Source organism: Jaminaea rosea (assembly GCF_003144245.1).
Source record: "Jaminaea rosea strain MCA 5214 unplaced genomic scaffold BDZ90scaffold_14, whole genome shotgun sequence".
Classification (NCBI taxonomy): domain Eukaryota; kingdom Fungi; phylum Basidiomycota; class Exobasidiomycetes; order Microstromatales; genus Jaminaea; species Jaminaea rosea.
This window is the reverse complement of record NW_020289988.1, coordinates 234,184-261,448: the sequence shown is the minus strand read 5'-3', so window position 1 is coordinate 261,448 and position 27,265 is coordinate 234,184. Positions and strand designations below refer to the sequence as shown.

Below are 27,265 nucleotides of genomic sequence, written 5' to 3'. Positions count from 1 at the left end.
GGCAAAGCGTGACTGACTGCCTTCTTTGCTTCAACCAACACCCAGCTCGACAAGGCTAAGACGAGTGCAAGGCGAGGCGAGGCGAGGCGACTCGTACGGTACAGATATGAGGTTCAGGGGTGCTACCGTAGCCCGCTCTTCGGCGTCAGTGGCAGAACGTCAAAGCTTTGACGAGGCTTACTTGCTCAGCCTGCTGAGCGACTCCAATCTGCCCACGGGCGGGTTCGTTGCTTCGTCCGGCTTAGAGTCGTACGGAGTGCATGGCTTTCTACGGCAGGAGAGCAGCATCGCGGCGTCGGCATCCACAGCTGTGCCATCAACGAGCAGGGATCGCACAGCTATAGCCACCATCAACTTTGTAAGGCACTCGCTTCAGTCATATGCAAGAAGTGCGCTGCCCTTTTTGCTTGATGCCCATCGCCTCGTCACCGCCCACCTCGCCCAAGACGAGCCCAGCGACGACGATTGTTCCACCGCGCTGTACTCGCTCATAACCCTCGATGCGGCGTACCATGCCTTCTCCCCGAATCATGTGCTACGCCGCGCCTCCAAAGCACAAGGAATGGCCCTCCTTATCCTCTACTCCAAATCCTTCGCACCACCCCTGCCCAACCCCAGCCCTGCGCAAGAGTTGATCGATGAGTACAAGCGCAAGGTCCGCGCCTCTTCTACTCGCGATACGGCGCCGCATGGCCACTTGTCCATCTGCTGGGGCATCTTCACCGCCGCGCTCGGCATGGGCATCGATGCGACGCTATCGCTTCACCTCTTCTTGCAGGCAAGGACCGTCTTGTCGAGCAGTATTCGCCTCAATACCCTCGGACCATACGCAGCGCATTCCTTGTTGTTGCATGAGGTCAGAGAGGTCGTGAGAGACGTAGTAGGGGAAAGGGACTGGTCAAGAGTGGCGACTACTGGGCTCGTGGCAATCGATTCTGGAGGGCATGAGGTATCAGACAGCATCGTCGAGGTGGACAAGAAGGCAACGGCGAGATCAGAGAGCACACCCGCAGCCAATCCCTTCGCGCAGGACTGGAACTGGGACGACGAAGGAGCTTGGGGCCAAGAAGAGGAGGACCGCGGAGAGCGGGATTTTCGCGCGCCGGCTAATACCTGGCCGCTAGGAGACATCGTACAAGCGCGGCACGACGTCCTTCACACACGCCTGTTCAACAGCTAGTCAATCAGGCGTCGGCATGAAGATAGAGGAGTATTTGCACGGTGACATTCTACATTGAGGGAGCGCGATCATTCTCAGCCCTTGATCAGCGATCGGCTCTCCAATCCTACTTGTCACACCTGCACAGACATCATCGCCGCCGCCACACCACCGATACTCGGACGCCTTTCGCGGCTACTGTTGCTGCTGCTGCGCGTCTCCGCCGATCTTCTCCGCACGGTCGCTGGCTGCGGCGCTAAGGTCTCCTCGCGCGCCATTTCCGACATGAGGGCCAGCTCATTGGCGACCGAGTCCAGCGCAGAGGCCGTGCGTACACCCTTGCGCTCATCTGTTGCGGCTGGGGGACAAGGAGCCAAGCGTACCGCCTCGGCGGCAGACGATGTCGCGGGTTTCGTAGGTGGGCTCGGCCTCGGCCTTGGCGGAGAGATGCGAAGCAGTGGCAGCGGTACCGTGTCGCTCTTGCGTTGGCGTCGCGGCGGTGACGACATGGCTGATGGCTGCGCAGGTGCTAGTTGCGTAGTCTTTGGCGGCGACTTGATCGCGAAGCTTCTCCTCCCCATGCGTGTCTCCTCACGCTTCCATTGGGACGCCAACTCGATGGCCTCTGCGCGCTCAGCGGAAGAGAGGGCAAAGAGGGCACGAGCTGCATCACGAACGCTGCTCGATGACGAGGATGACGATGGGGCAGGTGGAGCGGAGAGGGAAGGAAGCATGGCGCACGAGGCAGGGGCTGTCTGAGGTGGTACGTTGGGGCAGCGCGAGTCACTGTCGAAGGGGAAGCGTGAGTTGCGCCTCGACGTGTCGCTGCTGCTGTATTGTGATGGCGGAATGACGCTGCTGTCGTCGCCGATGCTGGACTCGTCGAAGTCATCGCGAGTATCGCAACCGTCATCATCTACTGGCTGGCCAAAGGGATTCTTGACCGTCCACTGCGGCCTGCTTTGCTGCTGCCATTCGCGCAAGTCGTTGAGGAGGTACGTGTCCGGGTACGTGTGCGTCGTAGGAGCAACTCGAGCTCCGAGAAAGAGTTGCAGCCCCTCGTCGAGGGCATCCTGCGCTTCTTGGAGACTCAGCTTGCGAGACGCGGCCAAGTCGCGGCGAGAGGGCAGAAGCTTGTCGCCTGATGGGCAGGACGAACGAAGTGGACGATATGAGGTGCCAGACGAGGACATAGTGTGCGGAGTTGTCGGTGAGGAGAATGAGGAGCAAGTGGACGCGGCGGATGTCGAGGAGGATGACGAAGAGGAGTAACGCATATCCATGGCGATGGAGGCCCGTGGTAATGAAGGGTGCCCAATGATCGAGGAAAGGATGAGAAATGACGAGGAGTGCAATGAATACGATTAGGGTCAGGGATGTGGGCGTTTTTTGATTTCGAACGGGAAGGCCTTCTCTGCTTCTTTCTATCAACTCTCTGCGAGAGCGACCGAGCTTGTGTCTCTCGCTCACACTGGACCCTCTTCGATGTTCAAGCGCAACCGCATCATTAGCGCAGAGGGCAGAGCAACTCATGCTGGCTCGATTCTGTATCGACCCACTCCCTCGGACTTCTCGACGACACATTCAAGGGTCCTCGACGACAGTGGGTGACCTCGCCTTGCCTCAAGATGTGCGTGTGTCTGTGCGTGCATTAAACGAGGGACCACAATTCAGCTTCAGCTGCGAGCGACGGGCGTCCGGCGGGTAGACTGAGCCCCAGATCGTCGTGGTCGCAGAACTCAGCTCTCTCGACGCACGAGCACGAGCACGAGCACGAGCACGAGGAGCCGCAAATTGACGGGGCCCGAACATGAACACGATCGACGAGCATTGACTGAAGTGACAACTGTCTATCAGTAAGCGCCGGACGTGAGGCGCGAGGAGTCGGCGGGCGGGCGGGCGGGAGATCCAGGCAGGCGGGTCAAGGCTGCAGGCAAAGGCAAGGTGGCCATAGTGGCCGCAAAGGCGAGGGCGCAAGCGCAAGATGCAGGGCCAGACGCAAGGCGAAGACCACAGCGGGTGAGACGAAGTGTTGACGAAAGATCATGATGGCTGTGAGCGAATGACAGGGTGGCGGCTGTGCGTGTCTGCGCGCTTGTGCAGCCAGCAGTCTCGACCCCGAGCTTGTTTCCGAGTGTCCGAGCTCAGCAAACGCTAATGCCCCGCCGGGTCTTCCGTCAAGTGCCATTGGCAGAGGGCTTGACGCAGGTTGCGAGGAGTAGGTGGGCGCAGCGCAGAGCACAGCAGCCGTCAAGTTGATCACCGCGGTGATCGTCGTTGATCGAGTAGCAAGCAAGCAAATACGCCTATGTCAGTGCGACCCGCAGTCGATGCGACACGTCGTCGTCGTTGCATCGCTGTCGTGTATCATTTGAGTTTGGAAGAGCTACGAATTCAAGCGCTCAGCGCGCACGCTCGCGGAGCTGGGGGCTTCGTGAAGAGCCAGGGCAATGTTGGCATGGACGAGATCCCGCTACGCTTCGTGAGAAGTCCGCCCAATCGGCCGCTCCGTCGTCCGCTCAACCGACGATGGCTAGATGGCTCGCTGCTCGCTCCTCGAGATTAGAGTGCGTGTGAGAAGAGTCGTGGAGGAGAACGCGAGCCTGGCCCATTTCTCGCGATGTCGGAGTCGACGCCGCCATATCCTTCTTTCTCGCACCGCTCATCGTACCTGAGTCCGAGCTCGCTCGTCAGACGATCACCCAAACCAGCGCTTCGGGCGAGCTGAGCTGCGTCCACCGAACCAAAGACGACGGCAACGGCGCATAAAATGGCGATCTTGTGAGTGCTATGGGTCGCCCGTCGCACGGCTTCTATTGCTACTTCCTCGCCCTTGCAGTGATTGGTCTCACCTTGCGCAGGATGAGGAGGTCGTCTTCTCGTTTCATCATGCGATCGCATAGGGTGTGGCTTTGCTCGCCTCTTCAATTTCTCACGAATCAGCAGCCATCTTGCGTGAGAATTGCGACTAGCTAGCTGGAGTCGGAACGCCCAAACGACGTGGAGAGTGAAAACCAGGCCAATGTGCGGTGCGAGGGTGCACATGTGTTGGGTCTTGGCGTGTGGCTCTTGTGTGGGCTTGCAGTTGGCCCGGTTTCGGTCCACTCCACGTCTAGCGTCCGAGGTCAAGCTCAAGTGTCAAGCTCGAGAATGACACAAGCTACAAGCTTATCATGCTGCGCGCGCAGACTGGCACGCGATTCGACGCGCCGAAGGCGGGAGGTCAGGCTGAAGCTGGAGCTCCAGCCCACCTCGTCAAGCGAAGGCGAGGAGAGAGGTAGCTAGCGAAGCTAAGCGACACCTTGAGCCTCCTCGTCAACCATCAAATAAAAGTAGCATCGAAGCCTCTCCCGACATCTCGACTGAAGCTCGCCATTGCTCTTCTCTTCTCCATCTTGCGCTTCGATGATAGATCGCTGTTGCTTAGCCTCGGCTTGGCGCTGTACCGAGAGGCAAAGCTTGGTTGGCGACGTCGTCGGCTCGCCGTCGAACCGATTGAAGGGGTCGCGAGCAAGTTCTGAGCGACTCTGGGTGTTGTCTGCCAAAAGGATCACTCACAAACACAAAGCGAGAAGAGATGGGATATACGCGAGTGGGTAGCCGAGACGAAGTGTCACACGATCGCTTCGGCCCCTTCTATTGCTCTTGCTCTTGTTCTATCGCACCTATGACCTCGTCAATCCTGCTAATCGCAGCACGCAAGGCCGCATTCTCCTGGATAGCACACAGCAATGCGTAGCGTACAGCGGGCCGGGTCGAATCTCGCACGTCTTCGTGGCGGTGCCAGCGAGCTTCATCATCGCTCTCGCCATCGAGGAGTGCGAGTGCTTCTTGCTCCTTACACGGTGAGGAGACACCGAGGTCGGTGCGTCGCTGCGAGATGAGCCCGCGTAGCGAGCAAAGAGCCCGGAGGACTCGGGACGAGACGAGCGGGCGCGAAATGTTGTGATCATCGGGCCGCTGATGTTGTTGTTGTTGAGCGAGCACGCTTGCCAACCACTTCTCCGCTTCAGCAAGATCACCTGGCAAACTGTGATCCTCTCTGTCGCGGGACACAGCCTCCTGCGCCTGGGCACTTGCCCACGCTGCTCGCCAAAGGCAGACGGAGACATTGCCGTTCCCGTCAACGAAGAGGGGGTAGTCGACGTCGTGCGTGAAATCGTCGGACGCGGACAGAGGGAATGCAAAGAGATCTTCGAGGTGCGTGAGGACGTCTCCCTCGTGCTTGACCGAGGTAGCGAGATGGTAAAAGGGAGATGGTGTAGGGAGGTGGAGTGGTCTTGCTTCCTTATCGCACGCCTGTGAATCGGTAGTTGGTAGAAGGAGCGCATCTCGCAGCTCCCGCTTTTCCTGATCATCGTCGCCGCTACAGCCAGAACCGATCTCAGCCCAGCGTTGTCGCTCTGGCTCATCGGCGATGCCCAGCGCCGACATCACCTCTCGCCTCTCATTCGCATCCTCCCAGTCCCAAACAAATCGCTCCCACTCCGTCTCTGTCTCTTGCGCAAACCCGTAGCTCGTCAGAAGCCTGGCATTGGAGAGCGGTCCGTACGAGTTGAAAACTTCCCTCTGCTTCCCATCAGCATGTGCGATGACTGGTGCGCGAAGCGTCATGTCGATGGTGTCCACCGTCGCTAGCGCAGCTCCGCTCTCACTAACGCGGTGCCCACATGAAGGGAGCTGGCCGCACTGCAAGCATACATCCTCTTCGCATTCGAACTGCACCTCATTCTCATCGCTGTGGTTGAAAGCGTCCGCCAGCGGTGCAAGTACGAGGCCGTGATGCAGGTCGCAGAGGAAGGCGCGAGAAGAGACGAGACTGTAGGCGCCGATGAATTGGTCCAGAAGGGCGCCCTCATCGGGAAGTGGATGTAAGCGGAGGGCTTTTCGGAGGAGAGGCAGTGCGGTATGCTCGAAGAAGATGTTGATGTGTCGCAGGCTGAGACCACGAGAGGCTCTATCGGGGAGAGAGGGGCGAGCATCGGCTCGATGTAGAATGCGCTCGACTTCAGTCCCCTTGAGCCAAGCTCTTGCCGAAGAGGTGGCCGGCCATTCATACGGAAGCCAGACCCCAATCCTTCCTTTGCCCGCATCTTGCGCTGTCGGCCTTGTTCTCGGAAGGGACGAGATGTATCCATGCCATCGAGATTGAGTGCTCAGGATATGCTCGTAGAGGAGGCATAGAGCTAGGGTGAGTCCACTAGCACTCTCCGCCGAGAAGAGGAGGTGCGGGGAATGCCCTGCGAGGTGGGTAGCTAAAGCGGAGGTGCGGGCGCTCAGACAACTCGTCTTGGGTATGATGCCGACTGCGAGCGAGGATGACACGTCAGTGTGCTGGCTGAATGAGAGTGCTGCTTCGACCGTATGCTCACCTACCGTGCGGGCATCAATGTACGAGTAGCCATCGCGAAGAAATGCGGCGCATCCCGACTCGGCCGTGTGGCGTAGCTCGATGGCAGGGTGAAGCCAAATGGCATTGTCTTCTAGCCAGCAAACCAGCGCTGCTATCTGAGTGTTGCACTTGTCAATGTCATCAGCCGCCAATGACATCAATTGGAGCAATGTGTAAGGAGAGAAAGAGAGAACGAGACAACGAGCGGGCTGGTCCCAAAGATGTGCTCGCGTGGCGAGGCCCGTGCGTGCCAGCCGCCGCCTAGCGCCGAAGAGTAGCGCCGAAGCCGCCGGCCGGTGGAGGACCTTGGCCGACAGCGCCAGCTTTGCACCTTCCACTCCTTGATTTCACTCTAAGATCCCTTATATGATCCACCGTCTCTCAGCTCTCACTCGTCATTTACGCCCCGCGACACTCTTGACGCCCTCAAACACCCTCCTTGCCCGCCACGCAAGCATGTCCGCCTCGATCCCTAAGCAAATGAAAGCCCTCCGTATCCACGAAGCCGGAGGACCCGAAGTAATCAAGAGCGAAGAGGCCCCAGTCCCCACCCCCGGACGCGGCGACGTACTGATTAAGACGTCCTGGGCTGGAGTCAACTTCATCGACAATTACTTCGTCTCGGGCCTCTACCCGGTCAAGTTCCCCTTTACCCTCGGCAGCGAAATCGGCGGTCAGGTGGTCGCAGTGGGCGAGGAGGTGCAGGACCTGAAAGTGGGAGACGAGGTCGGGGCTTACCCAGGCAATGGCGGATATGCTGAGTATTGCTGCACGCCTAGGGCGAGGGTGGCTAAGCTGCCCGGGCATGTGGATGCTAAAATGGCCGCGACGGTGCACCTTCAAGCCCTCACGGCGTGGGGTCTGCTGCGCGAATCTTACCCCGTCCAAAAGGGGGACACTGTCCTCGTACACGCTGCTGCGGGAGGCGTGGGGATCTACCTCTGCCAAATGGCAAAGAATCTTGGCGCTCGTGTCATCGGCACCACGTCCACCGAGGAAAAGGCTGCCTTCGCCAAGAAGAATGGCGCAGACGAGGTGATCCTCTACACCAAGGAGGACTTTGCCGAGCGCACGCTGGCCCTCACAGACGGCAAGGGTGTACAAGCCATCTACGACGGAGTCGGAAAGACAACTTGGGAGGGTGACTTCAAGTGCATCGCACGCAAGGGGACCATTGCGTCGTTTGGTAACGCCTCTGGTGCTGTACCCGAGTTCAGCTTGATGAAGACGGCGCAGAAGAATGTCAAGGTGACCCGACCGACGCTTGTCAATACGGTCGGAACGCAGGAGGAGATGGAGCGTTACTCAGCCGAGGTCTTTGGTCTGCTTGAGAAGGGCATTCTTCGGCCTTATGTGGACGGCGAATACGAGCTCTCCGCTGACAGTTTGAGGAAAGCGCACGAGCATGCAAAGGGGAGGGGATCGAGGGGAAAGCTGCTTTTGAAAGTGGCCTAGCGGCGATGAGATGTGGGTCACGGTGACGATGTAGCATTGTAAAGGACCCGGAAAAGGCGCGAGAATTGCACAGCAATTCAAATGGCGAGCTAGAGAGTGAGAGGAAGTGTTCCCGCATGATACCTTATTCAAGCGCTGCGAGGAGGCAGGCGTCCCTCTAGCGCACTTGACCCATTCATGGCAGCTGGACGCGAGTCTCTAACCTCAGCCCATCTGAGGCTCCTTGTGGCGTAGTGGGGACGCTACCGCCATGGCTGCTGTCGTTGGCCTGACTCGTGCTGTTGATTTGGCCGGCAAAGCTCCCTGCGCTGGGTGGCATTGGCTGCTGCGAGTAATCAGCCGTGAGGGCTTGTCCTTGTACTACGATCTGCTCAGACGGGGCAGCCCATTGCTGGCGGCGGTGGAGGCGAGGGATGGGCGGCGCCGCTGAAGTAGGAATCGTGGGATATAGGGGAGACGAGAGAGTTGCGGAAGACGCGGAAGAGCTCTCCATCTGCGCCTGAAACGGTGAAGGAGCGCCTCGAGCCGTAGACTCGCTGCTGAAGCTGATCTTGGGCTGCAGCTCCGCGGACTCAGTAGCCGCCGTAGCCGTCGTAGTCGTCACGGTGGTCGTCACGGTGGGCGCAGAAGAATCAGCCGTCCGGGGCCGACCACCGTTTCGCTTGACTGGTGCGACGATGGCCGCTGGACCTCGCAGACGATATTCTTGCACGCGACCGAGGCTGGTGAGCTGGTCGGCATGCTCGGAGGGAAAAGCGGAACCTGTATTAGGCAGGACCTCGCTCGATGCCTTGCGCTGCAGGCCATAGCTGCTCCAACGACGGCGGCGACGAGTCGCCTTGCGATTGGCACGCTGCTCCAGGAGCTCGAGCTGGCTCTGTGAAGCCTGGGCCGCCATCTCGGAGACCTCAGCATCGACTTGGGCAAGGAAGGTGTTTGCAGCGGGACGTCGCGTGTCTGCGATGAGAAGGGCGTAGAAGGTGAAGCCGATGGGCATCTGTACGGGTAAGGGCCCGGTAGTTAGAGCACAATCATTCGTTGACACCGCCGCCACCGTGTCGCTACTCACGCCGATCAAGGGCGCGAAAGCCTCAAACACAGACTCGTGTGCAGGGAAACAGCGCTTATCGATCCCGAAGAGTATCCAACAATTGAAACCCGTGACCCACCGGAAGCTCCAAGTCGCCATGTCGTCGAGGCCAAAGAAGATGAGCACAAAGCCACCACCAACTGCAATGGTCCACGCGGAGTTAGACGGCGAGCTGAAGGGGTTGGAGTGGTCGACGCTGGCGGCAATCAGGACAGCCATGATGAAGTTGCTGCGCCGCGATGGAAGCGGGGAGTGAGCACAGAGACGTCACGATTGGACGGGTAGCGGGCTCACTCACAGCACCACCTCACTGAGCACCTGTGGTGCCCAGCTCCTGGTTGGAAGCTTATAGTATATGACAAGTTGGGCGATACTCTTTCCCAAGATTTTGTCGCCGGTTGCCCAGAATGCCTCCCTATCACCCCAACTCATCAGCAGCGCCTCCTCTTTGAGCTGCCGGAACAGGTCGTACTCGATGCCGATTGCAGTAAGCTGTCCCGCCCAAAAACCTAAAGTCTGAGCGAGGACCATGAAGGGCAGCTTCCACAGCGGACCAAGCCCCAGCATGGTGACCGCCACGCTCACCTGCGGAACGAGCTGACTTCCCGAGCCAGCGGGCCCAAAGATGATCAGGGCGAAGTAGAGGGAGAGGGAGAAGGCGAAGAACTCAAAAAGACCGGCAGAGGTAGCGTCAATGCCGTCCACTGCGCGCGCAAGTATGATTCGAAGACAGTAAGCACAGGCAGTCTGGGGGTTGCTACTGCATGGCTCACCTTTGTCAAGAGAAAGCCAAGCATACAAGGCCGAGTAGATAGCGGCATGGTATCCCAGGGAAAAGAGCCAGACGCCTCCTGCCTCGGCGAGTAGAGTGAGAACAAAGCAGCGAGTGGGCGTAGCCGTTTTCCAGGCGTCGAAGCGCAGACGTGTCGAAGACCAGTCAATGGGCTGGTCGGCTGTACAGAATGAGTAGGCCTGATTGAGCCAGCGGCGTGCTGTATGCAGAGATGAAGACGAGGACCAGGCCGAGATCTCGTCGCTGCCTCGTTGTTCCCCTCCGCTGCCAAAGTATTGCCCGTTCCTGCGACCATCAGCGAGCTTGAGGCCAGCATTACCGCTGCAGGCGCGCGTGACCTGGGCCTCACAGTCGATGCTCCCTCGCATGCCGGCGCTTGCTGCTCGAGGAAGGGCAGCCGTAGAGTGATGGTGTTCAAAGTTAGTCGTACTTGCTGAGCTGTCCATGGTCACGGCAAGAGGGCAGTCGGGCTCGAATCGAAAGCCGTTCTGCGGGGGGAGGGATGCCTGTACGACGTTGACACGGTGGCATCTTGCCCCCTTGAAGAGTGAGGGTCCACAGAAGGTGACGCATGTTGGCGCGGCAACTTCTCCGCTGATCCATCAGCGAGCTCATCAAGCCACGGCACAGAACCTCATCTCACGTCGGTCAACTCGGATCGAGCACCGAAAGAGGAAGTCGTCAGGAGCTCAGGCACGCGGAGGAAATGTCGGCCCGACATCTCAGCAGCACTCAAATGCTTCAGCTTGATTGCGAGGACTGCGAATAAGCGGATGAGGTTGCACGGCGACCAGGGCGGGAAAATCCCCATGGAAGGGTGAAGAGTCCGCTACGGCGAAGAAAGCAAGCACGGCTGGCTGATTGGCTGCAGACAGGCGGGGCCGGGGAGCGCAGGGTCAGCGGCTGAGGAGTCCAAAGAAGCGAGCGTTGCTGGGCTTCGATTTCACGGGACGGCCACGCGGGGCTCCGCGCAAGTGGCCCGAGCGGCCGTCGCGAGCGGCTGTCGAGATTCGTCAGCCACGGGCCGCCGCTGTGCTGCCTCGGCCTCGGTCTCGCCAAGTTGCCCTCCTCACCACCAGCGTCATCTCCACGTCTACCCTGATCTCTTCACACGTCTGACCCCCACCACCAACGACCTCTAACTTCATTCGCAGTAACCATGCCGGACTCAGCCCAACCAGTCTCCAAGGAGCGCCAGCGCATGCGCTCGGAAGCGGAGGATGCCCTTGCGGCCAACCCGTCAATCAATTGCCCCTCCTTCGAGTCGTCGCGCGTCTTCGCCCTCGTCGAGAAGTTGATCCACAACCCACCCGCCCCTCTTACCCGCAAAAAGCTCATCCGCAACACGCAAACCATCTTCTCCTTCATCGTCCAACCTGACGGGCCTATTGACCCTAGCAACCCGCGCACCAAGCCCGAAGCCGCGGCGAGGGGAAGTGGAAATGATGCCGAGCAGGGTGGAGGGGCCTTCAGACCTGCATTGTGGTACATCGACTTGAAGAAGACGGGGACCGTCGGGAGAGGGTACCCACCCAAGGGAGTGTTGGGCAGGAAGAAGAGGGCCGATGTGACGATTGAGTGCTCAGACAAGGATCTGCTCCACATGGCGCAGGGACAGCAACACCCGCAGCGTCTCTTCAACATGGGGAGGATCAGGGTGCGCGGCGATCTCGACCGGGCACTCCGTATCGCTTCGCTACTGAACAGCGAGAGGAGCAGGCTGTTCGGCGTCCCGCCTGCACCCGCGGAGCCAGCAGCTGCAAGTGATGAGCTGGCGACTGTTAGTGAGGGGGCGGATCATGCGTATGAAGGTGGAGCACCGGCTAGTATCACGAGGGCAAAATTGTAGGGGCGAGGGGCGAGAGAGAAGACAGGCTTGCGACGGAGTGCAAGGAGATGTGTACGGCTTTGCACTCTCACCTTCACACTCTCACTGCGGCAAGCACACGTCAAATCGAGATCCCAATGAATCCATTACGATGAAGACCTGCGTTCTCCACGTCTCACGATACCCCATTCGTCGTCGCATTTGTCGGCGTCACCGGGGTCGTCCCTCTGCTGGCTGCCTCCTTCTTCTCCTTTCTCTTCTGCATCGCGCCCTTGACCCACCCGACCATATCCACTCCATCAGCCCCTCGCTCCTGATCAGCGACAAGCCAGGGATGTCTCATCATCTGCGCATACGTAAAGCGGCGCTCGGCTACCTTCTCCAGACAACCGGCCACAAACGCCCTGGCGACGTCGGAGTACGCCTCGGCGGGGAGCTGCGGTGGATCGCCGTGCACAATGGCCTGCAGCTGGGCGAATACATTGCTGTACGTTTCCGGTGGGTAAGGATAGACGCCTAGCCCCGCCTCGACGATTGACAGCCCAAGGGACCAGACATCGCTCGCCACGGTGTAGGTAGAGGGCATCGCCATACTCTCTCCCTTTATCCTCTCCGGGGCCATGTAGCTCTGGCAGCCGATATTCGTCTTTGCCAGCGACTTCTCCAGCTGGCCCGAAACACCAAAATCGCACAGCTTGACTTCTCCGCGCGAGTTGACTAGCACGTTGGTGGGCTTGACGTCGCGATGCATGATTTGGAGGGAGTCCTTGAGGAAAGCAAGACCGGAGACCATGCGAGAAGTGATGCGGGCAAGAACGGGCTCAGGGACTGAGCATGGCCCATTGAGGAGGGACTCGAGGGAGCCGGCGTCCATGAATTCCATGCAGTAGAAGACGCCTGACGTGCAGCGAGGAGCGCGAGCGGGTGGTATGAGAGGGGGGAAAAGGAGGTCAGCAAAGCTCGTCATCGTCATTGCGGTGCACCGCGTGCTCACAGCTCTCGATGAAGAAGGCGCCGTAGAACTCGACAATCTCCGGGCTGACTGCTCGATGCAAGATGTCCAGCTCCATGATGATCGCGTTCAGCTTAGACGCATCCAACTCCAGCCTGATCTCCTTCATGGCCATCTCGACTCCCGTCTTAGTATGTCTGACTTTTCTGACTTCACCGTAGTTTCCCTTGCCAAGCACGTCGTGCAACTCTAGATCCTCCATGTTGATCTTGAAGCTAGTGCCATTACCGAACTCTACGCCCGAGGCATGAAGGATGGCCTTGCCTGCGAAGTTGAGGCGACCAGAGGGGTCGATGACGTCGCTGAATTCGGAAAAGGCGCTGCTCATCAGCCCACCAGAGGGGGCAGAGGCGAGTCGGCCGGGCGGGCCTGCGCTGCGGGCGGTGCCCCCTATGCTACGGTTGGCGGCGCCTGCGCCTGAGCCCGAGGGTGAGGAGGGGCCAGGACCGCCAATGTCACTCAGCTTGAGGCCGGGCTTCTGACGTTTGCCGCTTAGACCAGCTGCGGGGGGGCCTCCACTGGGTGGCTTCATGCCCATGCCCATCTGGCTGAGCTTGGGAGCTGCTCCTCCGCCAGGGAAGCCGCCAGCACGTCGTGCTGCTAAGCCGCCCATGCCTGGTGCTGAGGAAGGAGGGAAGGAAGGACCACCAGATCCACTGGATGGACCTCGGCTGCCCGGACCGCCCCCGCGCGAGAGGAGGGAAGAGGCGTCGAGACGCTGTTGTGAAGACATGAAGTTTGGTTGACCTTGTGAAGATGAGCCGGATGAGGAGGGAGTGGAGGACTGGCCAGGGGCGCCAGAGGAGGAACGAGCTGCGTTCTGTAGGCGGGCCAGAGAGGAGATGTCAGCTACGGGTGTACATGGTCGTCTCGTAAGAGTTGCGCCATACTCACGGCAGCCAACTTGGCCTGCAGACTTGGTGGCATCCTTGCCCCGCCCATCTGTCTTGCCCTTTCCTGAGCGTTCATCGGCCCGCCTCCTCCACCACCACCTGCTGCCGGACCGCCCGATGACGGTCCACCGGTACCGCCCATTCCCGGTCTCGCCGGAGGTCCACCACCACCTCCGCCAAATCTAGCTGGCGGGCCACCTGAGCCTCCGCCTGGTCTCGAGGCAGGTGGACCACCAGTGGGCGGCGGAGGGGCGACGCGATGAGGTTGAGGTCCACCGGTTGCAGCGCGATCTTGGAGGGAAAGCGACGAGAGAGCATCGGTTGGGGCCATGGACGATGACGGCGATGAGGAGGCAGCTTGCGTTGCGCCGCCTGATGACGACGGGGAGGATGGAGAGGACATGGTGGGTGCGAGATGCAGACGATGAAGGGAAAGGGGAAGGAAGAGAACGTGTTGCTCGTTGCTACGAGCCTCGTCGTTGTCGTCGTCGGTGCGGCCGGGCGATGCTAAAGGAGTGGGAGCAAAGGAGCGAATGAACGTCCGTCGATTTCCTCGTCTTGGCGCGAGACGTGGTTGGTTGCGTACTAGCCTCGGCGATCGTTCCGAATCAGATGGCAGCCGCAGTCTTTCTAATGAGCCGCTCTATGGGACGACGAGGACAGGGAGAAGGAAGCAGTGAGGAATGCAAGGCTAGCTAAAGCAAGCCAGGCAAGCAAGCCAGGCTGTGCCCGTCCGCACTAGGGTTCCTCTCTCGGTCTCTCGCTCCCTCGCTCTCGACACTGGCCCGCTCCCTTGGCCCGCTCGCGTGGCGCGTTCCTTGCTGTGCCTCAACGTCATCGGCGCAGCACTACAGGTGAGAGGCGGTAAGGCTGTCAACGACGATTCAATGCGAGGATACGAGGCTAGGTAGATTCAATGGAGCATAATATTGCTTGCTGCACGAGGAAGCAGTGCTATCGGGATAGGCAGATGCACGTTGATGAAGTGAGAACAACGGATGAGGCGAGCATGACTGCCGAAGCTTCCGACTACAGACATTCAAAGCGCCACGGCAACGAGGTACATCAATCGAGAAGGCATTCACCGTGTATGGGCTCGCCAAGTACAGCGTGCCGTATTGTGAGAAGTAAGCGTGGGGTATACAGTGGCTTGTAGATAGGCTCAAGCAGCTTGCGTCTTTACGCCCTCGGCAGCCTGCTTGTGCAGCCAGTCGATAATGTAGTTGGTGAACTGCGAGGCATGAGCATGGGAAGAAGGAGGTCAGATGGGGACCAGAATATCCAAGTTGAGTCTCGTCGTCCTCATCGATACTCACCTGTTCCTTGTCCAGATCGAACATCATCTCATGCTTGCCACCCTCGAACCCCTTGTACTCAACATTCGCCCCCTGAACGCCCTCCTGGATCTTCTTCACCAGCGTGTTGCTCCCCTTGTAGCTCGTCACCCCGTCATCTTCTCCATGCGCAATAAGGAGCGGCTTGCTCGTGTCCCAATTCTTCCACTTGTTCGCCACGATGTCTTCGCCGCCCTTCAGAGGGCCAAAAGCGGATACGGCCTTCACCCAGGGTTGGATCATGGGATCTTTGCGCCATGCTTCTTGGCCCGCAGGGTCACGGGTGAGCTCTTCTGCCTTGAGGTCGACGGGGTATTTAAGATTGGGGAAGACCTTGATCAGATAGGGAGCAAGAGCGGTGATGACGGACGGGGCGGGCTGGGGGATGAGGTGGAAGGAGGGAGGTGAGTATTCGCTGCGACATTGAGCGAAGTGGTGCGTCAGGCTTACACCGCCTCACCTTGGTCAATGTCAGCCAAGGCGAAGAAGCTGCCACTCCTTTGACGATGGTCCTCAGCTGCTCGAGGTCCTTGTGCTCCGGGCTGCTCGCATCACGCGTGAACACCGCAATGCTAATGCCACCACCCATAGAGTGACCCAGCAGATAGATCGGCACCTTATCCCTGCCGAACTTGTCATCGAGGTATTTGCGCTGCTCCACGACGACCGCCTGCACATCCATGAACTGCTGCGGCCAGTTCGTAGTGGTGTAATGCTTCCCCCATCCCCCCGGAGCCTTTTGCGCTGTTTGGCCGAAGCCGCGCTGGTCGAAGGCAATGAGCTCAATGCCTCTAGCAGAAAAGGCGGGAAAGGCGGCCTCATAGCGAGCGATGTACTCTACGAATCCGTGCACAAAGACGACGGAGAGGGCGGGGGGCGAAGGGGAGGACGGGTGGTAACGCTTGAAGTAGAGGTCTAGTCCGTCGGGCGCTTTGATGATGCCCTCGGAGCTTGTGCCCGCTGAGGAGGGATCAACGGGGATCGAAACGTGTTGGTTTCCGGCCATGACGACGATGTGTGGTGAGAGAAGACTACGCAGTCGTGGTCAGGAGAAGAGGCTCGCAATGAAGCCCGGATGTCCTCGACTTTCGATCCGGGCCGTCGTCTCCGCCGCGGCGCTCAGATCAGTCCCGACATGCGAAAGCAAGTCAACACAGCGGCGTGCAGAGACGAAGCGCGCTTCAACTCTTTCTTCCGTCCTTTGACATCAACACGCGCATCCACGATGTCGTCCACTCCACAACCAACCCCAACCTCGAGCTCAAATCATCCGCTGACATCGACGGAGTACACATTGCCAAATCCGCCGCAACATCCCATCTCGAGCATCGTCTTCCACCCTGATCCGAGCTCCTCTTCGCAGCTCTCTCGCCAATTCCTCACCTCCTCCTGGGACTCGACCGTTCGTCTTTACCAGCTGGCCGATGTCGACGCAAACAATGCCTCCAGCTCAGCGCTCAGTGGAGAAGCCAAGGCGCAAGCCGCGCGTCAGGTGCACAGCTTTCAGCATGGAGCACCCGTCCTCGACGTATGCTGGATTACTCCTACCCTCGCCGCTTCTGGCGGCATCGATAGACGAGTACGGCTGCTCAACTTGGAGGACGGGTCATCGACCATCCTCGGGAAACATGGGAGTGCCATCTGTCGGATGCGATATGAAACCAGCACTAACTTGCTAATTAGCGCATCGTGGGACAAGACTCTCAAGCTTTGGGACCCAACGGCAGTTGAGCCGCGTCTACTCAAGACGCTCACGTTGCCAGAAAAGCCCTTGGCAATGGACGTCAGCCCTCCATGGACGGCAAGTCCTCTAGTGCCCAAAGAGGGAGTGAGGAGGAGATTGGTCGTCGCAATGGCTGCTAGGCAAGTGAGAATTTATGATCTCGAAGAGTTGAGGAGAAGATGTGACGCGATGAGTGGAGAGGATGACGGGGAGCAATGGGATCCGGAGCAGACGAGGGAGAGTAGCTTGAAGTACATGGTCAGAGATGTGAGATGTAATGTGGACGGAATTGGTGAGTGCAACAGACCGCGAGGGCGAGGGCCATCTTGTTTACAACTCGCTCACTGATCCTCCCCCTCGCCCCGCACACAGGCTTCTCAACATCCTCCATCGAAGGACGCATAGCGGTCGACTTCTTCGACCCTTCCTCCACCTCTCAAGCGCGCAAATACGCCTTCAAATGTCATCGGCTCCTCGTCGATGGAATAGACGTGGTATACCCTGTCAACCAGATGGGCTACCATCCCGTGCATGGCACCTTCTTCTCCCTGGGTGGGGACGCCGTCCTCTCTTACTGGGACCCGGTCAGCAAGAAGCGCATCAGGCAGCTGCCCAGCTTCCCGAGCCCACTAAGTGCAGCAGCATTCAGTGGGGATGGCAAGGTACTGGTGGTCGCGAGTGGTGGCGTCAATGTCGAAGAGAGGCCGAGCTTGCCTAATGAGCACGGAGGGGAGGAGGCGAATGGCGAAGTTGGCGGGATTGGGAAGGGAGGGGAGGGAAACGTGGTACTTTGGGTCAGAGAAAACGCGGCTGCTGAGAGTAAGCCCAAGCCTCCGAAGGCGTAGGTGCGAGCAAAGCAATGGTATTCCGCATGTACAACAAAGCTCGTGAACGTCTAGACGCCAAATTCGCGACGATGATCCAGCCACCAGCGCACCCCTTCCTGCCTCGCCGTATCGTCCATCGAGTTGAGGGCGGCAAAGGTGCGAGAGCAGAGGAGACGGTGCGCGAGTGATGTGGCAGGCAGAGATGCGCTGTCCTCCTCGTTGGCCTTGGTCTTGCCCTTCTCGTCCACCTCACTTGCAGTGGATGCCTCGCCCTCCGTCGTAGCGGACACATTCGCTGTGGTGCCAGCTTTCTCCTTCTCGTCGAGTATATACGACCTCACGGTCCCTAGCACAGACCTCAACAGCACCAGGTTCACTGTCGGCAGAAGATCGACTAGCGCCAGCTGCACGTCCAATCGCTTCTCCCCATCTCTGGCGCGCACCTCCTCCTCCAATCGCCCCACAACCCAGTAACATCGCGCATCATCCACGTCGCTCATGCAGGCCACGACCGTGCTCAGCGCGTGGCTGAGTTGACCTGGCCCGGCTGACTCTTCCTCACTTTCCTCGCCATCCTCGCCGCTGGCAGATCCACTAATCTGTCCCTTCGCATGGCCTTGCAGCAATGCCTCGACATAGTAAGGCATCACATCTTTGACCAACCTCTCGGGACGCTTGGCCTCGAAGAGAGCGAGAAGGCAGGCATGCGAGCTCTCGAAGGTGGCCAGATCCGCGTCGGCGTTGCCACTTGCTTCCAGCAGCAGGTGTGGCCGACAGAGTGGCAGCAGCGATTCCGAGATGAGCGACGATGGCAAAGAGGGAAGGAGCTGTTCTGCTGAGTCGAGCAGTACGACAAGACGTGAGCGGACCACCCAGCTCGGCGGCGCCTTCCCAGATGTTCTGTCTTCGGTCCCGGTGCTCGCCTGCAGCAGCTCTTCGTACAAGGTGGTCGAGGCTGCCCAATCTGAGCGGATGACTTCCAGCGAGCCATAGAAGGCATGACGATAAGTCGTGAAGCGATTGTAGATGTCGTTGGATGTCAAAGGGCGCTCTGATGCCTGTCCGTCGCCTGCACCACTTGTCGTGGAGAACGTGACGAAGCTCAACCTCATCAGGCCCATGACCTGCAGCTTGAGGATCTCCAGTACGTGACGCGGGATGTTCGTCGTCGCCTTTGCCGGAGCGGCTGCACCAACATTGTCTCCGGCCTTGCGATCATGAGCCCATTGCGCGACCCAGATAGCCGGGTCGACAAGCGTGGTCACTGGCGAAGGGAGAGTCGTGACAAGCGCATCGAGTACAGAATCGAAGAGCTGGACGGTAATGAAGAGGAAGGCCTTGAGTGACTTCCAGGTGTCAGCCAGGGCCGCAGCATCCGAGGAAGGGCAAGTGGCTAGATACCCTCCGGAAGCAAAGTCCCGGTATAGCTGTTCAGCCACTTCCACCAGCTGGCGCAATGCACCGACCGAAGCCTCCTCGGTGGAGAGGAGCAGCCGCTGCACATCGTCGCCACGCATCTTGAGCACCGCTACTTCTGCTGCGGATGCCATCAATCTTGACAGTGGCCCGAGGCAAGAAAAGAGGGCGTGCGTTGTTGGGTTCCTTAACTCGCCAGGCGTTGACGAGAGGCGAAGGTTGGCGCGATGCGAAAAGAGGGGAAGGATGGAGAGGGGTATGAGGTGCAGGATGCCCTCGACGAGGGGAAGGGGTAGGGAGGAAAGGGAAGACTCAGAGAGGAGTGGACTGACCTGCCCTGCGAGAAGGAGAGGGACCAGCGCCGCTTCCCGTGTGAGAGAAGATCGGCGTGCTGATGCGGCTAGATCATTCCCTGCAACGTTACTGCTCTTCTTGAACTCGAGCTCCCATTCGCTCTCTGGCGAGGTTGTTTCAGCTGCTTGCTCTACAGGCGGGGAATTGATGTCCATCAACGCTTGCATAGCATGCGCGAATGCCTCCAACCAGTACGACTCGGCAGCGCGCAGTGCAAGCCTGACACTCAGGCGGGCGTCCTTGTCCTTGTTCTGCTGGCGATAAGCCGACAGGCCGACGACGAGCCCGGTGAGGATAGAGAGGCGCGGTACATCCACACCGTGCATCATTGGAGTGAGCGACGTCGCAGCAGTGGTCGCAGAAGTCTCGATGCCGCCAGCGCTGCTCGCCTCGACGAGGCTGGAGTTAATTTGGTTGACCCAGTGTCGCAACTTCCTCTGCGTGCCCCATCCTACGCTTCCTTTGCTCGTGGTCAGGAGCAGCTCAATGTGCGCAAAGCAGGCGCGTGCTGCGGAGAGCTGAAGATGGTACGAGCGAGAGGCTAGTGATGGCTCGACACCTCCCCCCGCACTGGGCTCATTGCTCGTCGGAAGCTGTGCTAGATCCTCGTGTATGCGCTCTACGCCACCCTCCTGAATAATGGACGGCGCATTCCACAGGCTCCTGCTGATGGCCACTACTTTGACAAAGTCGGGCAGAGTAGCCTGGCGCAATCGTGCAAGGTAGTGAGTAATGGAAGAGTAGAGAGCGTTGGGTGGGAGGAGAGAAAGGTGCTTAGAAGAGGAGGCCGGGGCAGAAAGGAGTGAGTAAAGGGATGTGTACGTCGAATCAATGATCGCGTGAGCAGGCGTGCTCGACGGCGACGACGACGTCGACGACGATGACGACGATGATGCCGCCATGTTGGCGTGAGGCGAAGATGAAACGGATGGGAGAGAGAGAAGGCAGAATCAATTCCCCCGGCTGCTCGCCCGGCCCACACTGCCAATCGACCGGCTCAAGGCTTGGAGCGGGGTCAAGGACGGACTGGCGTCGCGATTGCTCCGTTCCGTCCCTCTGCGCCCCCTCCTCCTCCCGCCAGACCAGAAGAACACTTGGAGCTTTGTCCACTGTGTTCCACTCCTCTGACTACCAACTCACTTGATTCTCATCCTACTCGACCATGGAGAACGTCCAAGTCGCCCAGGATGAGTACGGACGTCCGTTCATCGTCGTCCGTGAGCAGGCCAAGAAGACGAGATCCACGGGCGTCGAGGCCATCAAGAGCCACATCGCTGCAGCAAAGACGGTCTCATCGATCCTGCGCACCTCGCTCGGCCCTCGTGGACTCGACAAGATCTTGATCTCGCCCGATGGAGATATCCAGGTCACTAACGATGGTGCCACAATCATGAACAACATGGAGCTCGAGCACCAAATTGCCAAGCTCCTCGTCGAACTCAGCAAGTCGCAGGACGACGAGATCGGTGATGGCACAACGGGCGTCGTCGTCTTGGCGGGAGCTCTCCTCGAGCAAGCAGAGACGCTCCTCGACCGCGGTATTCACCCGATCCGCATCGCAGACGGCTATGAGCGTGCCTGCACTGTCGCCGTTGATGCGCTGGAGAAGGTAGCGGACCGCGTCGATTTCTCGCTCGACGACCGCGCTGAGCTCCTCAAGGTGGCCAAGACGTCACTCGGCTCCAAGATCGTCAGCAAAGCCTCTGATCTCTTCGCCAACATCGCAGTCGACTCTGTGCTCTCTGTTGCCGACCTGGAGAGACGAGACGTAGACTTTGAGCTGATCAAGGTGGACGGCAAGATCGGCGGCTCCCTCGAGGACACATCGCTTGTCAAGGGAGTAGTAGTGGACAAGGACTTCTCTCACCCGCAGATGCCGCGTGAAGTCAAGGACGCCAAAATTGCCATTTTGACCTGCCCCTTCGAGCCTCCGCGCCCAAAGACGAAGCACAAGCTCGACATCGGCTCGGTGGAAGAGTACCAAAAGCTGCAGGAATACGAGCGCAAGACCTTCGAGGACATGATCAAGCGAGTCAAGGACTGTGGCGCCAACCTGGTCATCTGCCAGTGGGGATTCGACGATGAGGCCAACCATTTGCTGCTCCAACATAACCTTCCCGCTGTACGCTGGGTCGGCGGACCGGAGATCGAGCTGATCGCCATTGCGACCAATGGGCGAATCGTGCCTCGCTTTGAAGACTTGAGCCCGGAGAAGCTGGGCACTGCTGGTTTGGTCAAAGAGGTCAGCTTTGGTACTACGAGGGATCGCATGCTGGTCATCGAAGAGTGCGCCAATCCCCGAGCAGTTACCGTCTTCGTCCGTGGATCGAACAAGATGATCATCGATGAGGCCAAGCGCGCATTGCACGACGCCATCTGCGTGGTACGCAACCTTGTACGAGACAATCGTGTTGTCTACGGCGGAGGAGCGGCCGAGATTGTAGGCAGCGTAGCAATCACACGGGCAGCGGATGAGATTGCCACTCTCGAGCAATACGCCATGCGCGCGTTCGCCTCAGCCCTCGACGCTATCCCCCTCGCACTCGCAGAGAACTCGGGATATCCGCCCATCGAGACGCTTGCAGAGGTCAAGTCAAGGCAGGTAGTGGAAGGCGACGCGAGGCTCGGGATCGACTGCATGGGGTCAGGGGACAATGATATGAAGAGGTGCAGGGTCTATGACCCGATGCTGAGCAAGCGCAGCCAGTTGCTGTTAGCTGTGCAGCTTTGCAGGCAGATCCTGAAGATCGATGATGTTATTGAGCAGCACGAGATGGAGGGGTAGGCGCGATGTGGCGCGAGTAATAGACATCTGATTGCGGTGGTCAATGAGCGTACGTCGTTACCTGTGTCAGATATTGTGTTCATCTTCATGAGGTCGGCGGCGCTTCTGAGTCCTGTTCCGCGGCCGCGTCGAAGCGGGCTCGAGAATTTTGAGGTCAAGGCGAGACGGAAAGGCGCTCTCGCCTCCCTTTCCATCACTTGCATCCTCACCACATCACTCGCCACCATGTCGACAGCATTCCGCACCCTATCGATGGGTGTGGGCTCATTCGACAAGAGCAAATCGAGCTTTCATGACGTCTTCAAGCCCACTGCTGCTGGGTCTTCCGCTCAGCCATCATCGTCCTCGAAGACAGAGAAGGCTGCGCAGTCTACTCCCATCGCTGCTTCTTTGCCTGATGAGCTCGACTTTTTCGCTCCCAAGGCCAAGAAAGAGGCCGCGAGCTCTGCAGAGGCTTCGTCGTCAACAGCCTCAGCCGTAACGGCAAAGAAGCGTAAACGTACCTCCGCCTCTTCCTCCAACGCTACCCCTCTCGACTCCACCACCCTCAAACCCTTCCTCCGCGCCCATCGAATCAACATAACCTGCAGCAGTCCCGACTACCCCCTCCCCTTGGTATCATGGGACGAAGCAATCACTCGCAGTACGGATATGCCCTCTTGGCTCATCGACGAGCTCCAGGCAGAACGAGGCTGGGACCTCACACCCATCCAGCGGGCTGCCCTACCCGTCGCGATGAATGGGCGCGATCTCCTTGCAATGGCGCCGACCGGCTCGGGAAAGACGCTCGCATATCTCGTTCCTCTGCTTCATCGCACACTGAGAGGCGATGGTAAGAAGGAAGGAGGACATGGCCCTCGTGCGGTGATCCTTTCGCCCACGCGAGAATTGGCCACGCAGATTTACGACGAGGCGAGGAGATTGTTGAGGGCGAGGCCGGAGGAGGAGTTTGCCAGTGCGGGCAAGAAGGGGGGAAAGAAGAACAAGGTCAAGATGGAGCAGACCGAGGGAGGACTTCGTGTCTCGCTCCTCACTGGTGGAGACCAGATCCGGCCCATCGCCGCAGCCGAATCGGAAGGTGAACCAAAAGTAGCCCCTTCAACGTCGGGCGGTCGAGGGGCCTCCTTTGACCTGGTCATTGCGACACCGCTCCGCCTGCTCCAAGCAACGGAGCAAGAAGGCTGGTCGCTCAGCAACGTAGTTGACGTCGTGCTCGACGAAGCGGACACTCTTCTCGGCTCCAGCTCTGCATTTCTGCCGCAAGTCGACTCTCTCCTCTCCCTCTGCACCCGCTCCTCCGGCGTTCGCAAGTCATTGTTTACTGCCACCCTCCCCTCTAGCGTCGAGACATTGGCACGCTCCCTTCTTGCGCCGGATCATGTGCGCTTGATCGTTGGGAGAAAGGACGCAAGCAGTGGGGACGTCGAGCAATCACTGCGTTTCGTGGGGAGCGAGGAGGGCAAACTCCTCGAGTTGCGCAGTATGGCCAAGTCCGGGGGTATCACTCCTCCCACGCTGCTGTTTGTCCAGACAATTGAGCGCGCCAAAGACTTGCTCTCCGAGCTGGCCTACGACGGGCTGAGAGTCGATGCCATCCACTCTGACCGCTCTAGGTCGGAACGCGAGGGGGTGCTGCGCTCCTTCAAGCAGGGCAAGGTTTGGCTCCTCATCTGCACTGAGGTGATGGCGCGTGGGCTGGACTTCAAGGGGGTGGATCTAGTGATCAACTATGATCTACCGACGAGTACCGAGAGCTATGTGCATCGAGTTGGGAGAACTGGTAGGGCAGGGAGAAGGGGACGTGCTGTGTCTTTCTTCACTAAAGAGGACGTGGGCGGGTTGAGGAGCATTCTCAACTTAATCAAGCAGAGCGTTGCGGGAAATGAGGAGGAACTGCGCGGCTTGGTGCCCGCCTTCCTCCTCGATGGAGGTGTTGAAGCCTTGGCGGCCAAGGCGAAGGGCGGTAGTGGGGCTGCTGCCAGCAAGAAGGCACGCAAGAAGCTCAAGACGCGACCCGTACAACGTCAGGCCATTGCGGAGGCTAGTGGGAGCAGGAGGCTGGAGGAGGACAGGAAGGAGAGACGAGAGGGGAGACGTTTGCCTGAGAAGGTCAAGGAGAAGGAGAGGAGGGCTGCCGCGAGGGCACAGCGGGAGAATGGTAAGCAGAGGAAGAAGGGCAAGCGAAGCGCCGCTGATCATGAGGAGGAAGCCAGCGACAGTGACGACGAGTAGTAAAGAGTGAAAATGCAATGCTATTGTACAAGTGCAAGCAAAGATCCAGTCCCACACTGGCGTGCCCGATTTATCTACCTGCGCCCGGGCCTGGGGTCCCTGGGCGACTTCCATTCGCTCCCTCTCCACCTCTGGCGTCACGGCTGCGGCTGCTACTCCTCGCGCCAATCCTCAGCGCTGACGCAACGTGCCTGTGCAGGTTGGACGCATGTCGTGAACCCGAACTTGATGCCACGGGAGGCGTAGCCGCGCCGCTGCCGCCACCGTTTGACGAGTACGGTCTGCCGGGCGTAGTCGTATACAACTGCTCCCGCTTCTGTCTTTCCCTCTCCAGCTTATTCATCAGTTCTTCATCGTCCTCCGAGTCCCATGCATCGCCCTCGTCCTCATCCAGGAATCCACCATCTCCAAAAGCGTCATCGACCGATTGACGTCTCGACCCGCTGCTGCCGCTACCGGCATACTCGTCCTCCTCCTCTGCGAACTCGATGGACAGGCGATCGGGAGTGCCATTGCTCAGGTTGTCGCTGGAGCCTTGGCTGCTGATGGTCATTGGGCGCCCGGACAGGCGGGAGGGTGACGTACGGCGTGAACGGGAGGGACGACGAGAGGTCGATGGCGAGCCGTGTCTCGAGCGAGAAGCGTTGCGTGACGAAGAGCCTTGAGCTCCAGAGACGCCTCGTGCTCGTGGCGTCACTGAGCCCTCTCCCGCGACGCGTGCATGCGATCGCGACCGGCCTGCAGCGCCGCCACTGCCATTGGCCGCAGTACTTCCCGCCGACCCAGCTGCGGGCGTCGTTCCCCTCCTCCTCGCGCTCCTCCCGACCCTTCTACCACTGCCTGTCTGCACCCTCAGGCCCTGTCGCATGAGATCCGTGGTGAATACAGTCGGGCCCTCTGTGATATCCTCGTACTTGAGGAACTCCTCTGTACGTTCGCCGCAGTTGCAGAGCGTTTGGTCCTCGTGCTCATTTGGGCCTGTGTAGGCGTCGCGGTCACGCTCTGGTACGGGGTTGGCGTCTTGCTCAGAGTACTTTAGGCAAATGGTAGGGAACACGATCAGTTGAGTCCTTGTGCCTCGGCGTGATGATGCGCCACTCACCTCTGGCAGGATGATACTCCTCCACCTCAATGCACAGCTGAGGAGCGAGACGGGCCAAGTTACTCTGTATCGTCTCCGCAGCACATTGCCCCGCTCATCTTTCACTGGCTTGCTTCCATCTGTGTCGAAGAGGAGCACGAATTCGAGCTGGTGGCTGTGTCGAATGTGAGCGTCCCCGCCCATCACTGTCGTCGGGCGCGCTTGATGATCGCGTGGAAGACGGGTGATCCTGCGGCATCATGCGAAGGTGTCAGCGAGATTTCTTCGTGACCACACCTGGAGTTGCTGACTTACCACTCCATCTGAATCGCCCCCCCTGCCTCCCTACATGGTACCCTCCTCACCAGTGCGCCCGTATGGTCCACATAGCTTTGCAGTTCCTCTCCCTCCATTCTCAAGAATTCGTACCGTTCCACAGGGTAGTGCTCTACGTGGCCGGGCTTCTTGCGTGAATGCAACTCAGCGGTCTGGAGCAGGCTCATGGTCATGGCGTGCAGCTTAATGGCCGGTGAAGGAGCCGGAAGGAGCATGGCACCGCGAAGATAGCCGCCGACATTGAAAGAGCGGGAGATAAAGGAAAGTTGGACTGGACCAAGCCCGTCGGAGAGGCCTGAGTGGACGTGGTCGTACGAGTAGGCCTCGTCGAGAGGGTAGGCGATGATGAAGAGGTTCTGTGGCAGAGGGGCAGGGCGCAACGATCAGCTCCTGTCTGGATCATTTCATGTAGCGCGCGCGCGCTCCTCACCTTCTCCGATGTGATCTGCTTCTTGAGTATCAATCCGGGAAGCTGCATCTTCGCAGAAAGCCGCCAATAGTTACGCCCGTACCTCCCCCGCTCATAAGGAGCAGCATTGCAAGGAATGAGGACAGGCACGTCCCAATAGTAAGTCGAGCCAGCCTGAATAGCCATGCCTGCTGCTGACTCGACTTCGAGACGGTCGTGAAAGGGATTATTCTGCTCCCAGTAGCCGCTTGGAAACTGGCGGGGTGCATAGAGGGTCAGCGTGTGTCGCACGACAAGATCCCTCGCATCGCAAACGCACATTCATCGTCTCGCTCGACATGAGTGTGAGGACCAGCGAGTCAATCTTCTCTGGCGGCTTCGTCTTTGGCGGAACCGTGAGCTTGATAGCGATGACGAACATCGATGCCTGACGACCGGCAACGGACGCCCATGAGGCGATGGTCTTTGAGGGATCTGGGGCCAGCTCTGGCTCGTTGAGGGCTACGCTTGGGTAGGTCTGTACCTCGGAGTGGGAAGTGGAGATCGAGAGCTCCATGGCTGCAAGGAGAAGAGGTGGCGAAGATGGTCGAGTGAGAAAGAGAATTCTCTGCGCCCAAGACCAAGGGCTTGGGAACCGGGGAAGAAGAAGATGTGCCTGACCGAGATCGCTTTCGAATGGAGGGAAGGAATCAAAGAGCGCACCAGCGATCTCCCCGCGCTCTCATTCGCTATATATGCCCAGCGATGGCCTTACGGGCGATCGATCAACCAGCTCAGGTCTTGGAGTCACAAAGGGCGAGGGAACGAGTGGGTGAAGGGGTTTCAAGGAAGGTCCGTCCGGCACACGCAGCTTTGTGCCTGGCATCGTGAGTCCGCCTCGCAATCAATCGCCCGGCCCCGCTTCGGCAAATTGGACGCCGCTGCCTCGTTCACACGCTTCTCGATCGAGCTGCCTTCAACTTGCGGGGATACCAGCGATGACTCGACCTCGTTGACCGCTGTCAATCACGCCATTTGCGACGTGGTACGGGGAGCTGCGCATCCGATCATCTCGGAGTTACGCAGCAAGGAGAGCTCTCAGCTCGTGCGGCTCGCCACGGACCAGAGTTCAGCCTCGAATAATGGTATTGGATTAGCGCGATGCCC

General features: G+C 59.2%; 13 protein-coding genes across 13 annotated transcripts; 6 read left to right on the top strand and 7 right to left on the bottom strand.

Moving 5' to 3' along the window:
- Nucleotides 1-106: 106 nt before the first annotated feature.
- Nucleotides 107-1,180, top strand: BDZ90DRAFT_223067 (hypothetical protein; the record flags this gene model as incomplete). Its single annotated transcript, XM_025504555.1, has 2 exons — nucleotides 107-880; nucleotides 980-1,180. The coding sequence occupies 2 exons, from the start codon at nucleotides 107-109 to the stop codon at nucleotides 1,178-1,180; spliced, it is 975 nt and encodes a 324-aa protein (XP_025360178.1).
- Nucleotides 1,181-1,236: 56 nt separating this feature from the next.
- Nucleotides 1,237-2,612, bottom strand: BDZ90DRAFT_68388 (hypothetical protein). The gene has a single exon (XM_025509776.1). It carries the CDS (start codon nucleotides 2,440-2,442, stop codon nucleotides 1,294-1,296), a length of 1,149 nt encoding a protein of 382 aa, XP_025360177.1. The 5' UTR covers nucleotides 2,443-2,612; the 3' UTR covers nucleotides 1,237-1,293.
- A 2,183-nt stretch (nucleotides 2,613-4,795) lies between these two features.
- BDZ90DRAFT_262211 (SET domain-containing protein) lies at nucleotides 4,796-6,709 on the bottom strand (the record flags this gene model as incomplete). Its single annotated transcript, XM_025508459.1, has 2 exons — nucleotides 4,796-6,465; nucleotides 6,532-6,709. 2 exons carry the CDS (start codon nucleotides 6,707-6,709, stop codon nucleotides 4,796-4,798), a joined length of 1,848 nt encoding a protein of 615 aa, XP_025360176.1.
- Nucleotides 6,710-6,901: 192 nt separating this feature from the next.
- BDZ90DRAFT_234007 (NAD(P)-binding protein) lies at nucleotides 6,902-8,111 on the top strand. The gene has a single exon (XM_025506862.1). The coding sequence runs from the start codon at nucleotides 7,008-7,010 to the stop codon at nucleotides 8,004-8,006; it is 999 nt and encodes a 332-aa protein (XP_025360175.1). The 5' UTR covers nucleotides 6,902-7,007; the 3' UTR covers nucleotides 8,007-8,111.
- Nucleotides 8,094-10,429, bottom strand: BDZ90DRAFT_68006 (hypothetical protein). Its single transcript, XM_025509775.1, has 4 exons — nucleotides 9,870-10,429; nucleotides 9,395-9,800; nucleotides 9,076-9,325; nucleotides 8,094-9,003 (listed from the first exon to the last, which is right to left on the bottom strand). Exons 1-4 carry the CDS (start codon nucleotides 10,333-10,335, stop codon nucleotides 8,182-8,184), a joined length of 1,944 nt encoding a protein of 647 aa, XP_025360174.1. The 5' UTR covers nucleotides 10,336-10,429; the 3' UTR covers nucleotides 8,094-8,181.
- A 558-nt stretch (nucleotides 10,430-10,987) lies between these two features.
- On the top strand, nucleotides 10,988-11,881 carry BDZ90DRAFT_234006 (hypothetical protein). Its single transcript, XM_025506861.1, has one exon. It carries the CDS (start codon nucleotides 11,049-11,051, stop codon nucleotides 11,736-11,738), a length of 690 nt encoding a protein of 229 aa, XP_025360173.1. The 5' UTR covers nucleotides 10,988-11,048; the 3' UTR covers nucleotides 11,739-11,881.
- On the bottom strand, nucleotides 11,875-14,318 carry BDZ90DRAFT_234005 (kinase-like protein). Its single transcript, XM_025506860.1, has 3 exons — nucleotides 13,624-14,318; nucleotides 12,712-13,549; nucleotides 11,875-12,614 (listed from the first exon to the last, which is right to left on the bottom strand). Exons 1-3 carry the CDS (start codon nucleotides 14,023-14,025, stop codon nucleotides 11,893-11,895), a joined length of 1,962 nt encoding a protein of 653 aa, XP_025360172.1. The 5' UTR covers nucleotides 14,026-14,318; the 3' UTR covers nucleotides 11,875-11,892.
- Nucleotides 14,319-14,577: 259 nt separating this feature from the next.
- On the bottom strand, nucleotides 14,578-16,012 carry BDZ90DRAFT_234004 (alpha/beta-hydrolase). The gene is made up of 3 exons (XM_025506859.1): nucleotides 15,417-16,012; nucleotides 14,939-15,334; nucleotides 14,578-14,853 (listed from the first exon to the last, which is right to left on the bottom strand). Exons 1-3 carry the CDS (start codon nucleotides 15,960-15,962, stop codon nucleotides 14,785-14,787), a joined length of 1,011 nt encoding a protein of 336 aa, XP_025360171.1. The 5' UTR covers nucleotides 15,963-16,012; the 3' UTR covers nucleotides 14,578-14,784.
- Nucleotides 16,013-16,152: 140 nt separating this feature from the next.
- On the top strand, nucleotides 16,153-17,590 carry BDZ90DRAFT_234002 (WD40 repeat-like protein). Its single transcript, XM_025506858.1, has 2 exons — nucleotides 16,153-16,971; nucleotides 17,052-17,590. Exons 1-2 carry the CDS (start codon nucleotides 16,182-16,184, stop codon nucleotides 17,522-17,524), a joined length of 1,263 nt encoding a protein of 420 aa, XP_025360170.1. The 5' UTR covers nucleotides 16,153-16,181; the 3' UTR covers nucleotides 17,525-17,590.
- BDZ90DRAFT_234001 (hypothetical protein) lies at nucleotides 17,511-20,220 on the bottom strand. The gene has a single exon (XM_025506857.1). It carries the CDS (start codon nucleotides 20,176-20,178, stop codon nucleotides 17,575-17,577), a length of 2,604 nt encoding a protein of 867 aa, XP_025360169.1. The 5' UTR covers nucleotides 20,179-20,220; the 3' UTR covers nucleotides 17,511-17,574.
- Nucleotides 20,221-20,385: 165 nt separating this feature from the next.
- Nucleotides 20,386-22,101, top strand: BDZ90DRAFT_234000 (putative t-complex-type molecular chaperone, epsilon subunit). Its single transcript, XM_025506856.1, has one exon. The coding sequence runs from the start codon at nucleotides 20,439-20,441 to the stop codon at nucleotides 22,059-22,061; it is 1,623 nt and encodes a 540-aa protein (XP_025360168.1). The 5' UTR covers nucleotides 20,386-20,438; the 3' UTR covers nucleotides 22,062-22,101.
- A 163-nt stretch (nucleotides 22,102-22,264) lies between these two features.
- Nucleotides 22,265-24,334, top strand: BDZ90DRAFT_233999 (P-loop containing nucleoside triphosphate hydrolase protein). Its single transcript, XM_025506855.1, has one exon. It carries the CDS (start codon nucleotides 22,287-22,289, stop codon nucleotides 24,291-24,293), a length of 2,007 nt encoding a protein of 668 aa, XP_025360167.1. The 5' UTR covers nucleotides 22,265-22,286; the 3' UTR covers nucleotides 24,294-24,334.
- On the bottom strand, nucleotides 24,329-26,992 carry BDZ90DRAFT_67911 (hypothetical protein). Its single transcript, XM_025509774.1, has 5 exons — nucleotides 26,439-26,992; nucleotides 26,141-26,374; nucleotides 25,690-26,066; nucleotides 25,396-25,624; nucleotides 24,329-25,326 (listed from the first exon to the last, which is right to left on the bottom strand). The coding sequence occupies exons 1-5, from the start codon at nucleotides 26,673-26,675 to the stop codon at nucleotides 24,364-24,366; spliced, it is 2,040 nt and encodes a 679-aa protein (XP_025360166.1). The 5' UTR covers nucleotides 26,676-26,992; the 3' UTR covers nucleotides 24,329-24,363.
- Nucleotides 26,993-27,265: the final 273 nt, after the last annotated feature.